Source organism: Artemia sp. Qi Xiang Cuo, chromosome 1 (assembly GCF_049724085.1).
Source record: "Artemia sp. Qi Xiang Cuo chromosome 1, ASM4972408v1, whole genome shotgun sequence".
Lineage (NCBI taxonomy): Eukaryota > Metazoa > Arthropoda > Branchiopoda > Anostraca > Artemiidae > Artemia > Artemia sp. Qi Xiang Cuo.
In genome coordinates, this window is record NC_142794.1 from 55,929,454 (window position 1) to 55,944,357 (window position 14,904).

The following is a 14,904-nucleotide window of genomic DNA, read 5'->3' on the forward strand; positions in this document are numbered from 1 at the left end:
GGAAAAGGGCTATCTTTCACGTCTTCCCGCAGGGGATCTTCCCCAAGGGATTCCTCCCCCTCATAAAGGAACAAACCCTCTTTTGAATTGATCAGACTAATATCGGATTCCTTCCCAAATTTTTCCAATCCGACTCGACATTCCATATCTCCCAACTTTCACCATTATTTTTATGGTCTATTTCTGTCTTTTTAATTAGGTCCATTCGCACAAAAGTTTGCTCACTCCCTGGGTCAATTACTATTTCGGTCAATTTTCCGTTTAATTTTCCTTCTATTTTATGTGATTTCACAAACTGCTCAATATTTCCTTGATTATGTGCTATAGCCCAATTCGTTCTTTTATAGGTTTACTTTCTCATCTTTATTATGGCAATTTTTAGAAAAAGGCTCCGAGAAATAAATTTTTACCCGATTATCATCATTTTGAGGATCAAGCATTTCTTTTTTCCGATAGGGCGGCACAGCCTCCCAATTTGTTTAATGGGCCGGTTCACCTCTCCCCGTAGTTAACGGAGTTGTATATTTTCGCGTAAAAGTGTTTAATGTTTGGTAATTTTCATTTTCTCGCGATTGATTCTTAGACAAATTATTATCTGAAAGCCTAGAAGTTCGTTGTGATTAAATCTCACTTTCTGGAATTAGGCCTATCATGGCTGGTCTAAAGGCTTGGTGGTATCTGTGCTTTGTTTGTCTAGCTATTTTATCATTCTCCTTTTTTCGTTTTTTGACTCCTCTGCCGGCCTCTTCTTTTTATTCTCTGGCTATTCCATCAACCTCTTTCTGTTTTTCTCTATGTAACCTCTCATTCTCTCTGTCTTGTCTATCCTTCACTCATTCTCGTCTGTCTTTATCACTTTTGTCGTCTATCTTTCTCACTTTCCCGTCTATCTTTTTCAGTTTTGTCCATACGGGCCTGATGAAGTATTTCATTGGCTTGACTATCTTTCAATTTAATCTATCTCATCCTGTAATTTTTCCCTATATTCTAGGTGTTTTCTTTCGTCCACCTCTCGGGCTATCCTCTCTTTTTCCATGAAATTTAATATACGTTGTTCATATCTTTCCCCCTTTCTTTTCTATCTCTCTCTTTTCATTCTATGGGCTTCACTCACCCTTTTCGGTCTTGAGTTAATCTCATCTCTGTCCGACATAATTTCAAAATTCCGTTAACTTCAAATTACAAATTCTTTTATCCATTTAACTTCCGGTCTCTCGCCAAAAATTGTTTTGACACGCTGCAATTTTAGCCTTTTCGTCTCTACTTTTCTCAATTCTGTCATTCGCGCAAAATAACAAATCATCGTTAAATCTGATTTGGACTCTAGTGTCCACCATCTTTGACTGCATAACTTCATTGTAGGTCCGTTTAATATTTCTTTTCTCTTTCTTAGTCTTCTTTATTCTTACCGCCAAAACAAATAGTTCGTTATCAAATGGGAATTGAACTCTGACATTTAGTTTTTTATATTCTACTAAAATTTCTCAAAATTTTCCAGAAAAATCGCGTTCAATAAATTTCGTCTCCTTATTCTCTGTTGCAATCAGCGCTTCGTTTTGGAAATTTTTTTTCGGCGCCTCGCACTCGTTAAAAGCGTTCTCAAGTTTTCCATTTTCTGGAAATTTGCATTTCTGATTTCTGATATCTCCAAAGTCTCCTCCTAGTAAAACATCCACTGCTAGCATAGGTACTAAGCCTACTTTTATCGTTTTTCTCTGGTCTGTATCGTCCTTCTTTGCAATTTCTATTCTTACCCAAGCAGACGGGCATTGGTGCTTATCTCCATAATAACACACTGTTGTAATATTATTTTTATGGTCTATTTCTGTCTTTTTAATTAGGTCCATTTTCACAAAAGTTTGCTCACTCCCCTGGGTCAATTACCATTTCGGTCAATTTTCCGTTTAATTTTCCTTCTATTTTATGTGATTTCACAAACTCCTCAATATTTCCTTGATTATGTGCTATAGCCCAATTCGTTCTTTTATAGGTTTACTTTCTCATCTTTATTATGGCAATTTTTAGAAAAAGGCTCCGAGAAATAAGTTTTTACCAGATTATCATCATTTTGAGCATCAAGCATTTCTTTTTCCCGATAGGGCGGCATAGCCTCCCAATTTGTTGTATTGGCCGGTTCACCTCCCCCCGTAGTTAACGGAATTGTATATTTTCTCGTAAAAGTGTTTAATGTTTGGTAATTTTCATTTTCTCGCGATTGATTCTTAGACAAATTATTATGGCTATCTGACAGCCTAGACGTTAGTTGTGATAAAATCTCACTTTTTGGAATTAGACCTATCATGGTTCTTTTAATCTCTTGGTGATGTCTTTCTTCTTTCTCTCTAGCTATTTTATCATTCTCCTTTTTTCGTTCTCTGGCTATTCTATCAGCCTCTTCCTTTCGTTCTCTGGCTATTCTATCAGCCTCTTCCTTTCGTTCTCTATCTACCCTCTTTTTCTCTCTTTCTTGTCTATCTTTCTCTCTTTCTTGTCTATCTTTCTCTCTTTCTCGTCTATCTTTCTCTCTTTCTCGTCTATCTTTTTCAATTTTGTCCATACGGGCCTGATGAAGCATTTCATTGGCTTGACTATCTTTTTCAATTTAATCTATCTCATCCTGTAATTTTTCCCTATATTCTAGGTGTTTTCTTTCGTCCACCTCTCTGGCTATCCTCTCTTTCTCCATGAAATTTAATATACGTTGTTTCATATCTTTCTCCCTTTCTTTTCTATCTCTCTCTTTTCATTCTATGGGCTTCACTCGCCCTTCTCGGTCTTGAATTAATCTCATCTCTGTCCGACATAATTTCAAAATTCCGTTAACTTCAAATTACCTCTTCAGTCTGAATAAAAATTCTTTTATCCATTTAACTTCTGGTCTCTCGCGAAAAATTGTTTTGACACCCAGCAATTTTAGCTTTATATTTTCGAATACTAATTAGTTGCGCGATATATTGATTCGTAAATTTTCAATTATGATCTCACAAGGCACAGCCCATAATAGATCTTCATAATTGTATTAATTGATTCAGTATTTCTTTCTTTTCTCTTTATATGTAACCACAATAGGCTACTATCACTATGTAGGCTAACTCAACTAGTCTCTTCGAAAACGCAGAATTCTTTTACTATCAATCCTGTTAATAGTTCCTGCTCTTGCTGCCACCAATGTTCGTAGTGCTAGCTACCGCTGGCACCAATGTTCGTGGAATGTAATAGCGGAAGGCCACAGTACCACTGGCGTGGCAATATACGAGTGTCACCACTTATTGCAGGGAAAAGCCCCGGCCCCAAATTATAATGCTATGCCCGTGTCTACCACACCGGTTCTGCAAATATCGGGTTTTGTACTACCCTATTTACAGTATACCCTGTCCCAGGGTATGATAACGCGATCTAGTGGTCAAATGGCCACTTTCTAAAGCCAAATGTACCCGCCTTGGGTTACGGCTAGAAAATCTTTTAACTCTCTCCTTGGAGGTAACAAGCCTCCCTGTCAATATAATAATGACGGTACCTCATAGCTCTATTCCAACCCTGCCTGGGCTACGGAAATTAGTACACAGTTTGTAGAAAATACCTTACTTGTATTCTTCCAAAAGGTCACAATAGTACCACAAAAATATATATATATCCCCGAATGGGGTCAAAACGCAGACTAAAAAATAATAATAATTTTTACAGCACTGTCCGTAGCAGTGGACCTTCACTTGGCCCAGCCAATCAGCTACATCCCCATTCAAACCCAATTTTACCTCTTATATTTATCTTTCAATGACTCCCAAACCAGGAAGTACGAAAATAGAACTTAGTTCAAAGCTTACATATTGCAAAACCACTATCACTTAGTAATGGAATTTAACCTGTCTTTTGAAATTATGCTATAAGCACATGTAATTAACGAAAACAGGTCATTTATCTGAAAGGAAAAGAAACAGGGGTTGGAACCCATATATATATATATATATATATATATATATATATATATATATATATATATATTTTTTATATATATATATATATATATATATATATATATATATATATATATATATGTATATATATGTATATATATATATATATATATATATATATATATATATATATATATATATATATATATATATATATATATATATATATATATATATATATATATATATATATATATATATATATATATATATATATATATATATATATATATATATATATATATATATATATATACTATATATATATATATATACTATATACTATAGTACTACGTGGTAAAATTGTACCACGTTTGGCATCACTGACTGGCAGCGGTAGGATTTGAACTCACGCCTCCGTATAGACTGGTGACTAACACCAGCGTCTTAGACCTCTTGCCAACGCTGTCTTTCATAATTATGTGAATATTACGTATATTGAAAAAAACTGATTACCCAGTACCATATTTACAGCTTTAACAAGTTAGATTTTGAAAATTTTATAATAAAGAACGAATATAAAGTTATTATAATAACATTGAAGGGGTTACTGTTTAGTATATGTTGAATAGGTACAAAGGGTTTGGTTTTTTCGTATAGCCATATATGACGTAATAAGTGAATGTAATATTTATATACATTTATCTTTCGACAAGAAATTTTTCTAGTAAAGAACGACCCTCTGCTTTGAATATATAACAATTTAATAGGAACTTCGTTACTAGTATAAGCCTATCAGATTTGAAAGATACGTTTAAATTTGGAAGACAATTGGACTATAGCCAGAACAACAGCACCCTATATTCCGAACCTAGATCTAAAAATAGTCTATGACGATAATATGATACTAAGCCAAGGGAAAGGAATTTTGACCTACTTTAGAGAGGGCGTTAGAATTCAAGTGACAAATTGCAGATTATTTCTTGCAAGGAATTTTTAAATATAATTCTTACGTACACATAGAATTGGAAATAATTATTTTAAAAACAGAATTATAATTTAAGACTCAGACAAGTAATTTGCCTGCTTTGTTAGGATAATAACCGACGCCTTCGACGAGACTGGGGGTTAACACCAGCGCCATAGACTGTTTGGCCACGCTGCCTCCTATAACTACGTGAATAGTACGCATAGTAACATATATGATTACCCAGTATCATTGGAATAGTAAGAGACGACCTAGCTACAACCTACGATTATGACGTCATTGGTCAATCTTTAACATGAAATATGCAGTTTTTCGTAAAAAAAATTACAATAAGGACCGAAGTCCATCTCATAGTAAGTGATGCAACAAAGAACAGAACAAGAAGTCTGTGGTATATATGACGTTATACGAGGTTACATTTTCCGGGTTGCAGCGGTAGCTAGCAACCTAGTCAGAGATTTGGGTTGCAGAGGTCGATAGCAACCTAGTAAGAGACGATCCTGTCCAATGTTAAGAAATATAATAACCCATAACTCCTAAAAATAGAGTCAAATCTAAACAAAAAGTACACCATTTGAACAGCCTTGTCCAAAACCCTTGTATAGGAAACTTTCTGTCCTTTGGCTTGAACAACAAGGGAAATATGTTGGCTGGAAAATCAAGAAAAGTGGTAGCTACTATAGCATTCTGCCTAAACATTATCTTTTTTTCTGTTTTTTTTTCTTTTCCACAAATTTCTCGGCACTGGAACATCGTAGAGAGTTGTTAAATGGCTCATTTGCAATGAAATTTGTGGATATAGTGACATTTGTAATTAAAAAAAATATTTTTAAAATAGAATATATTTTGTACGAAAAACTTTATTTTTCGTGTACAATATTGATCAGTGACAACATAATCGTAGGTTGTAGTACATAAAGGCTCGATCATCAGATAAACATGAAACCTAGTAATGAACAATTATGCAGCACCATTGCATAAATTGGTGTGAGTTATGCTGCCTGATAAACGGCATCTTTATTTGACGACGTTTTGCATAAACGGCATCTTTTTCTTTTTTTTTCTTTTTTCTTTTCCACATCAGATCAAAATCAAACAGTTCGTGGTAACCAACTTTATAGTAAGAGTGACTCATCTCAATAGTAACCGAAACTCTAAGAAACGGAATTTTGATACCAATAGAAAAATCAAAAGTTATAATAAAGAACGAACTCTTGCCTATACAAACTTGTATAGGCAACTTAACTATAGTATTTACTTGTAAAGTTATATTCAAATTCAATTTATTTTTATATAATACTGAATACTTGCTCCTAGCTAAAAAAAATACGTGTTCTCTAAAAAAGAACTAGGTTGCGAGCTACCACTGCAACCCGAATTAGTTTTTTGCACAAACTTGAAATGAACAAGATTCGTAACAAATAGGAAAACGGCTATTGATCTGGCCTTTTCAGTTTTTCGATATTTTTTGTTTCTTCTTTTTAGGAGGAGTATACATAAAGGATTGATACTATAAATGGGAATTTTGTCAAAGACAAAGTGCAAACAGAAAAAAGCCAACGGCTTTTTTTTAGTTTGAATTGTAAGAGACGAGCCTCAGAGAATCAAGCAGCTAAGTAAGTGAATTATGGCACCGTAGCCAAGAAAAGCTTACCGATGATAACACTGACACTAAAGCTAAGGTTACTACTACTAATTAATATTTCATTTACAATGGGATAGCATTCGTTCCTTATTAACATTTTTCGTAAAAAAATTGATTATATTTTAAAGATTAATTTTGTAATTACAAAAGGTTTTTAACCACATCAATTGCCTTAGAATGAGCCATTAAACAGCTCTCTACGACGTTCCAGTGCCAAGCTATCTGAGGAGAAAAAAAAGAAAAAAAGATGCCTTATATGCAGAATATCGTAGTTCCAGCAACTTATCTTTGTTTTTCAAGCCAATAGATTTTCCTCGTTATTCAATCCAAGGGACGGAAAGTTATGTGGGGTTTTGGACAAGGCGGTTCTAATAGTGCACTTCTTGTTTTGATCTGACACTATTTTTAGGAGTTATGGGCTATTACATTTCTTAGTATTGGACGTGATCGTCTCTTACTAGGTTGCTAGCTACCGCTGCAACCCGGATCTTTACAACTATGATGCCGATGAAACTTATATAATCTCCATCTATAATTAACTATATCGATCCTTTATATAATTTTGTCGCATCTCTCTTTTTATGCTATAAGTGGATTTATCCTAATAGAAAATAAAAATTATTTAAAACATTAAGGTATTTCTCAGAAATTATTACGTATATGAGGGGTTTTGCCCCCTACTCAATACCTCGCTCTTTACGCTAAAGTTCGAATGTAGTTCCAATTCTTTAAGAATGACCCTTGAATCACAAAGGTCGTTTAATTAGAATAAATGGCTCTTTTGAAAGTACTGAAAAAAACTTTAGCGTAAACAGTGAGGTATTGACTTGGGGGCAAACCCCTCATATACGGAATAATTTCTGTTCGTTTTAAGTTTTAATATTGCTCCCTACTTTCAGTTGAAAAAACCTTGTTTTTTTTTATTTAATTTCTGATCGTTTTCTAAATAATATTTGAAAATCCGGTGCCCCCTTCATAGAAATGTCCCTTCCTCCATGGAAAGATCATCCCATGTAATGGGATGATCTTTCCGGAAAGATCATTCCGTTTTTTAGAGTTTCGGTTACTATTGAGCCCGGTCGCTCCTTGCTTACAGTTCGTTACCACGAACTGTTGGATACTTTGTGTTTCGGTCTGGCCCAATTCTTAGGAGTTATGGGTATTTACCGCTGCAACCATGATCAAAGATATTTATAATTTCGATCCGACACCATTTTTAAGGATTTCGGGCTAAGTTGTTGGGTTACTTTTGGGTAAATTTAGCTAAATAACAATAAGGCTGCTAAGTAAGTCAAATATGGCACCATACCCCAGAAAAGCAACTTTTCAAAAGATGCTTGTATTCTATTAACTTTTAGTTACTATATACCGTAGTTTGCTTTTACTAGGTTTCAGCTATCTCCACAACCACGAAAATGCAGTTTTCCGTAAAAATTGATTTTATTTTAAAAACTGTAATTTTTTTAATTACAAAAGGCATTATATGTAGCAATTTTCTATAAGACGAGCCATTAAACAGATCCCTATGATCTTCCAATGCCCTGCTAGCTGCGGAGAAAAAAACGGAAAGAAGAAAAGATGCCGCAAAATATCGTGCTTGCAGCCACTTTTCTTGTGTTTCAAGAAAGTGGATTTTCCTTGTTATTCAAGCCAAGGAGCTGTGTGTTTACAATAGAGAGGTTTCGGACAAAGCGGTTCTAATAGTGTACTTTTTGTTTCGATCTGACTCTATTTTTAGGATTTTTTTTTACTATTTTATTTTATTACTATGGGACTTGATCGTCTCTTTCTAGGTAGCTAGCTACTGCTGCAATCCAGATTAAGCTATTAAAATGTTTTTGAAGCTATCCTCGCTGTCAAGAGGACCAGCCAATTACAAAGAGGAGATCCACCAAGACGACCGTGATGAAATACTACCTGATTGCAGCAATAGCTCATGTCGTCTACGAAAATTCAGTTTGTTTGTCCAAAAGTTCGTTTTGTTATAAATATTGTTTTTTGTTTATTACAGAAGGTGCTAGATATAGCTGTTTCCTTTAAAATGACACCTTATACAACTCTCTATGATGTTCCAAAGCCCTACTAGCTGCGGAGAAAGAGAAAACGGAAAAAAGATGCTTCATATGCAGAAAAAGTACTTTTCCTTGTTGTTCAAGCCAGTGGCTTTCCTTGCTGTTTAAGCCAAGGGGCTGTAAGATCCTTCTATAGGGTTTTCTGCCAAGGCAATACTAGTGTTCTTTGTTTTAGATCCGACGCCATTTTTAGGGGTTTGGAGGTATGTTTTGGTTACTATAAGCCGCGTTCGTCTTTTATTAGGTTGCAGCTATCGGTGTAGCCACGATGACGTTTGAGTCTTAAAAAGGGCACTAGAAATTAAACTTTCCAATCGAATGAACCCCCTCCTAGCTGGCCCCCTACGAACGACTCATAAAATATGACACGGGTTTAAAAAATAAATAATAAACGCACTTCGTTCTTTATTGAGCCCCCAAAGAAGGCACTCTGGTTTCGTAAAGGCAACAGTGAAGATTGAAAAAGTAGACGTTCATGCACACAAGCAGTATAAAAGAGAAAATTAAATAATAAAAAACAAATTAATGACGTAGAACATAAAAGTAAAAAAATTGTTTGTGTTTCTTTTTAATTCCCAATCTTCGCAACACCTAAGTTTAATTAAGATCATGTTAACACCTAAGATCATGTTTAATTGCGATTGAAATGAAGTTTTTTCTTCCTAAACAAATCCTAAAAATCGTACACTTCTGTTAGTTATATGCCATATATGACCTTTTGAATTCGGAAGCTTCGTTTCTGAAGGACAACTTCAGAAACTCTTCAGAAACTTTGAAACTCTCTATGATGTTCCAAAGCCCTGCTAGCTGCGGAGAAAGAGAAAACAGAAAAAAGATGCTTCATATGCAAAATTGTAATTTTCCTTGTTGTTCAAGCCAGTGGCTTTCCTTGCTGTTCAAGCCAAGGGACTGTAAGTTCATTCTATAGGGTTTTCTACCAAGGCAATAATGGTGTTCTTTGTTTTCGATCCGACGCCATTTTTAGGGGGTTTTGGAGTATTTTTTGGTTACTATAAGCCGCGTTCGTTTTTTATTAGGTTGCAGCTATCGGTGTAACCACGATCACTTTTGATTCTTAAAAAGGGCACTATAACTTAAAGTTTCCAATAGAATGAGCCCCCTCCTATCTAGCCCCCTATGACCGACTCATAAAATGTGACACGGGGTCAAAAATAAATAATGTTTGTGTTTCTTTTTAATTCCCAACCTTCGCAACAACTAAGCTCTGATTATGTTTAATTGCGATTGGAATGCTATATTTTCTTCCAAATGCAAGTCCTAAAAATCCTACATATCTGTTAGTTGGGTGGCATATATGACCTTTTGAATAGGAAACTCCATTTCTGAAGGACAACTTTTGCCTATACAGTAAAAAGAAAAATACGAAGATACAGCTTCTTCCAGCGTTACAATAAAACCAGCGTTAGATTTATTTTTATGTGCTTCAGTGTAAGCGAGGGTATATTTTCCCGAGTATATAAGTGAGGGTAAATTTATGGAAGCTTGGAGTGTACGTACATGCTCTCTACATTTTAGCCAGATCTGCGCCCAGATTTTTTTTTGTTATTGAAGAGGGGTTAGATTAAAGGGTTCTTGCATGAATTTAATTTGTGCACTGGTAGTGCCTTTGGTACGGCATTCGTGCACACCACCTAGATTCGTGATATTTTAGTGTTGACGATTCTCCAAGGACTTTCAATGTATAATAAGCAAAAATGTTTTGTTTTACGTTTTTGACTGTCCTATATAACTAGATATTTTGACTCTGCTAAATAACTTTAGTTTATGAATTGATAAAAAAAATTGTTGCTAGTAGTTGTGGAGAATTCGACGCACCAGCACTTCCCGACTTTGTCTTATTTTTCTGCGTCAGTATGAATAATGCATGTTCTGCTTAAAAATGTAGTTTCTTGTAAAAAAAACTGCATCTTATTTTAATCCAATGACTTCCAACTATCAAAAAAGGGCACTAGAATGTTCAGTTTCTATTGAATTAACCCCCTGCTAAGTTCCTATGGCAAACGCTTCTGTACGAAGTGACAGGGGAAAATAAAAATTACATAGAGGATGCTGCACTCTTTGCTAAGTGCCGCAGAAGGGGGCACTCCGACTTCCATTCATCTGCCAAAGAAGAGCTGTGTGTGGAATATAGTCGGCAGCACCAGTTCCAAATATATCTAGTTCAACTATACCAATATCCTTAGATCGGTGATCGATTTTTATTTTACCTCCTTTGGTGGATGTTTTTTTTTGTCTTATTAATCCTGGAGTTTATTTTAACTATTGTTTTTGCATCACATCAGCATCAAAGTATTTTGACTTTTAAAAGTTATGAGATTTTTTTCAGATATCAGCTGTCACGAGCGAATCTCTTGATGTGTATAAAGATTCAGTCTGCAAAGCTTGTGACTCAATGGACTCCAATATTAAGGTAAACACAGGTTCCGTACAATAGGGTCTAATTGATTTAAAACATTACTCTACAATTCCCTCATTGCTCTATTTACTCCACTGAGAGAATTTAGATCATGTAAAAGATCCTAAAGTGCTTACTTTTTCTAATGTAAAAAATATGCTAAAGCGTTTTATTTTTATATTATACTCAAGTTATGTATTATTTGATGTTTTCAATGAAGTTCTAGTTTTACATAATTCCATAAATGTAGGGAATAACCATTGAACATCTTATTTGAGCTAGTCTTATTGGCATGTCTGAAGCATGGGCACTCCGAAAAGCAGATGAAGATTTGCTCGATGTTTTCCAGAGAAATTGCTTAAGGATTGATCTGGGTACCCGGCTGACTGACTGTATTTCAAACAGTAGGCTATACGAAAAATGTGGTTCAATACCGCTCTCTAGGGCTATAAAGAAAGAAAGGTTGAGGTGGCTAGGGCACATTGTGCGGATGAAGGATGACAGATTGCCGAAGATTGTTCTTTTCGGCCAACCGTCCAGGGCTAAACGAAAAGCTGGTCGTTCTCGTCTGGGGTGGCAGGACGTCATAAAGAAGGATTTAAAGGAAATGGGAACTTCGTGGGCGGGTGTAAAAAGGGAGGCTTTGAATAGATTGGGATGGAGGAGGAGCGTGCGTAGCTGTTTTGGCCTCGGGCGGCTTGGTGCTCGGTGAGTTGTTAGTAGTAGTAGTAGTAGTGTTGCACAGACCAAGAAACAACAATTTTTGTTCGTTTTAAGCTTCAATTTCACCCTTAAGGCCTACTTTCATAAAAAAAAATTATTTTTAAGTATAAAATTATTAAACTTTCGTTAATGCAATAAATTTGACAAAAATGCACATATCTAACTAATTCGGACTTTGCAAGTTGCTGCAATATTTATGATAATGTCATTTTTATAATTTAGTCACTAGTTAAGCGAAAAAAATGTCGATGTTAAAAGTTTTAGGTGGTCAATAAGCAAAAGAAGGGTCAAGTGTAGAATTGGATTGAATTGACCATGCTGAATACGAAAATCAATGTTATGTAGTCAACAAGTGGGCGTAACAACCCTATTTATTCAAGCTTCCTAAAAATCCACCTAAGCCGACACAAATTCCCTTAAAGTCAGTAAAATTCTGAATCACTCTGAAATTGCTAAACCATAGTTCAAATCAAAGGAAGGTGAAAAATGTTTTAATTGGTAGATATAGCACTGGCACGTACCAACACCAACTAGCTATACTTGGTGCCCTCAAAATATTTCCATGAAAGCACCAATCAAATTTCATCACTAAGAGCAGGCTGTAGAAGGACTGGTAGCGCCCTCCTATACAGTATAAGTTTTGTTCATTTTAAGTTGAAAGCATGGGCGCCCATATTGGGGGGCTGGGGGGGCTCTTCCCCCCCCGGCTGAATGATGCTTCCTTATTTTTATATTTTTGTTCTGAGATTTCTATTACATAGCATTAAAAGTAGCAATTAGACGAAGTTTGCCCCCCCCCCCTGGAATTCAGCTTATGGGCGTCCATGGTTGAAAAACCGCCCTTTAATTTAATTTTTTTTTATTTATTCTTTTATTTAATCTCTGAAGAAGTGAGCTCTTCCAATAAAAATGGAAACCCTAAAACACAAACTTTAATACTAATATGTAGAGAGAGATACTTTGGGATTATGACAGTTGCCAGCCCCCGAAATTTACTGTAATTACTGCTTGCGTTGATTAAAAACATCACTTTTTGCCTTATTGGTTTGTTATTATCTAATGGCACCAAAGACCACAATTTACTTAACTTTTGTTGACGTCATATTAAACCGAAGTACATCCAACATGGAAGTGCATCCTCTGAAGGAAATGGGTGTAATCAACTGTCAAATTACATCCATTTGATAAACTAAGGATATTTTCCGTAAGGACAAAATGTCTATACTCGTTTGAGTGAGGCTTCATTTTGTTCTGATATATCACTGGTCATAGGTACTATTGCCAAAGGAGTGATTTTCCTCTGACCTCTTTTAGCAGGTTCAGATGCCTAACATGGTTAACCAACTTTTTTTGCGTAGTAATCTGAATTTCTGAAGTACTCCTGAGAACTTTGGAAATGTTAAAGTACGCATGGTGGACCTAAATCACTGCAGATAGATATAAACAGTATGATCATTCCCCATCTCAACCATTAGACAAAGCCGGACCAAGATACAACTGCTCCAGAGAACATATAAACAAGTATAAACACAAGCGACATTAGATTTCGTCATGGATAGGCACGCGTGTGGCATTGGCATTCACAGCCTGGAGACCAGGAAAAGAAATAAGAGGAATCGAGTGTTTAGGGGGAAGGAAGAATGCAATGCGTTGAAGATATAAAAAAGAAAAAGGAAAATAACTAGTATGGCTGTAATAATGCAAAAGGTAAAGATAATCTTGGTTTGAGAATGGAAAGGAAAACAAAGAACGGATTTATAAGGACAATCAAGGTAAAATAAGTTTTATTTGAACAATGCCATAATATGATGAAATTTGATTAAGAAGAGCCCATTCTGAAATTTATATGACCACTCATTCCATAAAAACCGAAAATCTTCTTAGAAAGCGAAGCTAATTATGCCAAGACAGCTAAAACGAGAACTATTTGTAAAGAATCAAATAATAAAAAAACTGAACCCCCTCCCTTTCTCCAAAAAAGAAAATCCTAGAAATGCAAATGACTAAAATCATTTGATTTGGCATCTGCAAAAGTCTTTTGCTATGTCATAATAAAGCTTAATAATTAAGCTAGAGCAAAGCATGCAAGCAAGGCCATCAGTGGATCTAGTGAGGGGCCATACCCCCACCCTCTGGCTCCAAACATGCCCTGAACAAGAAAAAGTTTGACTAGCAGCTGATAATAACCTTGGTAACTAGAATGATTTAATATTTAAATAATCTTTACACAATTCTGAAACATTCCAAGTTTTATACCAAACGTGCACGGAATCCGAAACTGGAAAGAAACTGGAAAGATAATGACAAGAATTTTGAGGGCTAATTTAGTGAGTCATAATAAAGTGCTTTCTGATGAAAAGTTTTACGTAATTTGCAAGTTCGTGGCAGAATATTTACAGCAATAATAACAACAATACTGTTCTTCTTATAATACAAATACAATGTATTTGATGTCCTTCAATTTTCTGATAACTCTCTAAGAATTTCATGAAAAACAGTTCTTAACATACGTTAGATATTTTCTTGGATAGGGCTATTCCATCAGAAAAACAAAGGTTCTATATCAAATTTTGAAGGATATTTTTATGGCCCAAAAAAGTGTATAAAAGAGGAAAAATTCAAGGAAATATTTTTCTTTACCAAGAAGAAAAAAGTTTTGACACTCCATGACGCAATCTTACTATCTAATACCACAGGCTATTGTGAAACCTAATGGATAATCTGTGCTAAAACTATTTGGTTTCCCCTTTGTGGTAAAACATTATTTGGCAAGTTTCAAATAGTTCCACCCCTTCAAGGGTCCCTATCCCACTATGTATGAAATTCCGGCTGTTTCCCTTTTGTAGTGTTGATTTGAAGTTAGCACTAGAAATTACCGTATTTGCAAAAATTTAATCCAATTCTGCTGTCGCAATTATGGATAATGCAAATTCCCACCATAATTCAGCGACTGACAAATATTCGCTATATCGTTGATGGACGAGAAAAGGGGAGGATCTTTTATACGCGCCGAAACTGTAGTAGACAAATATGTTTCATTATGACCCTACTGGTTAAATTTATCTACGGTGGCCTAAATCAACGACAACGTCTTTTCATCCCATTTTTTGGTTAATCATTTCTGTCTAGCGTATTTGACAGATTAA

At 35.2% G+C, this 14,904-nt stretch overlaps 1 protein-coding gene across 1 annotated transcript in view; it reads left to right on the plus strand.

Moving 5' to 3' along the window:
- Positions 1-14,904, plus strand: part of BORCS6 (BLOC-1 related complex subunit 6) — a 150,198-nt gene that overhangs the window by 96,489 nt on the left and 38,805 nt on the right. Inside the window, exon 5 of the mRNA XM_089091057.1 lies at positions 10,967-11,050. Coding sequence (XP_088947183.1) covers positions 10,967-11,050 — 84 coding nt within the window. The remainder of the gene's footprint in view (positions 1-10,966; positions 11,051-14,904) is intronic.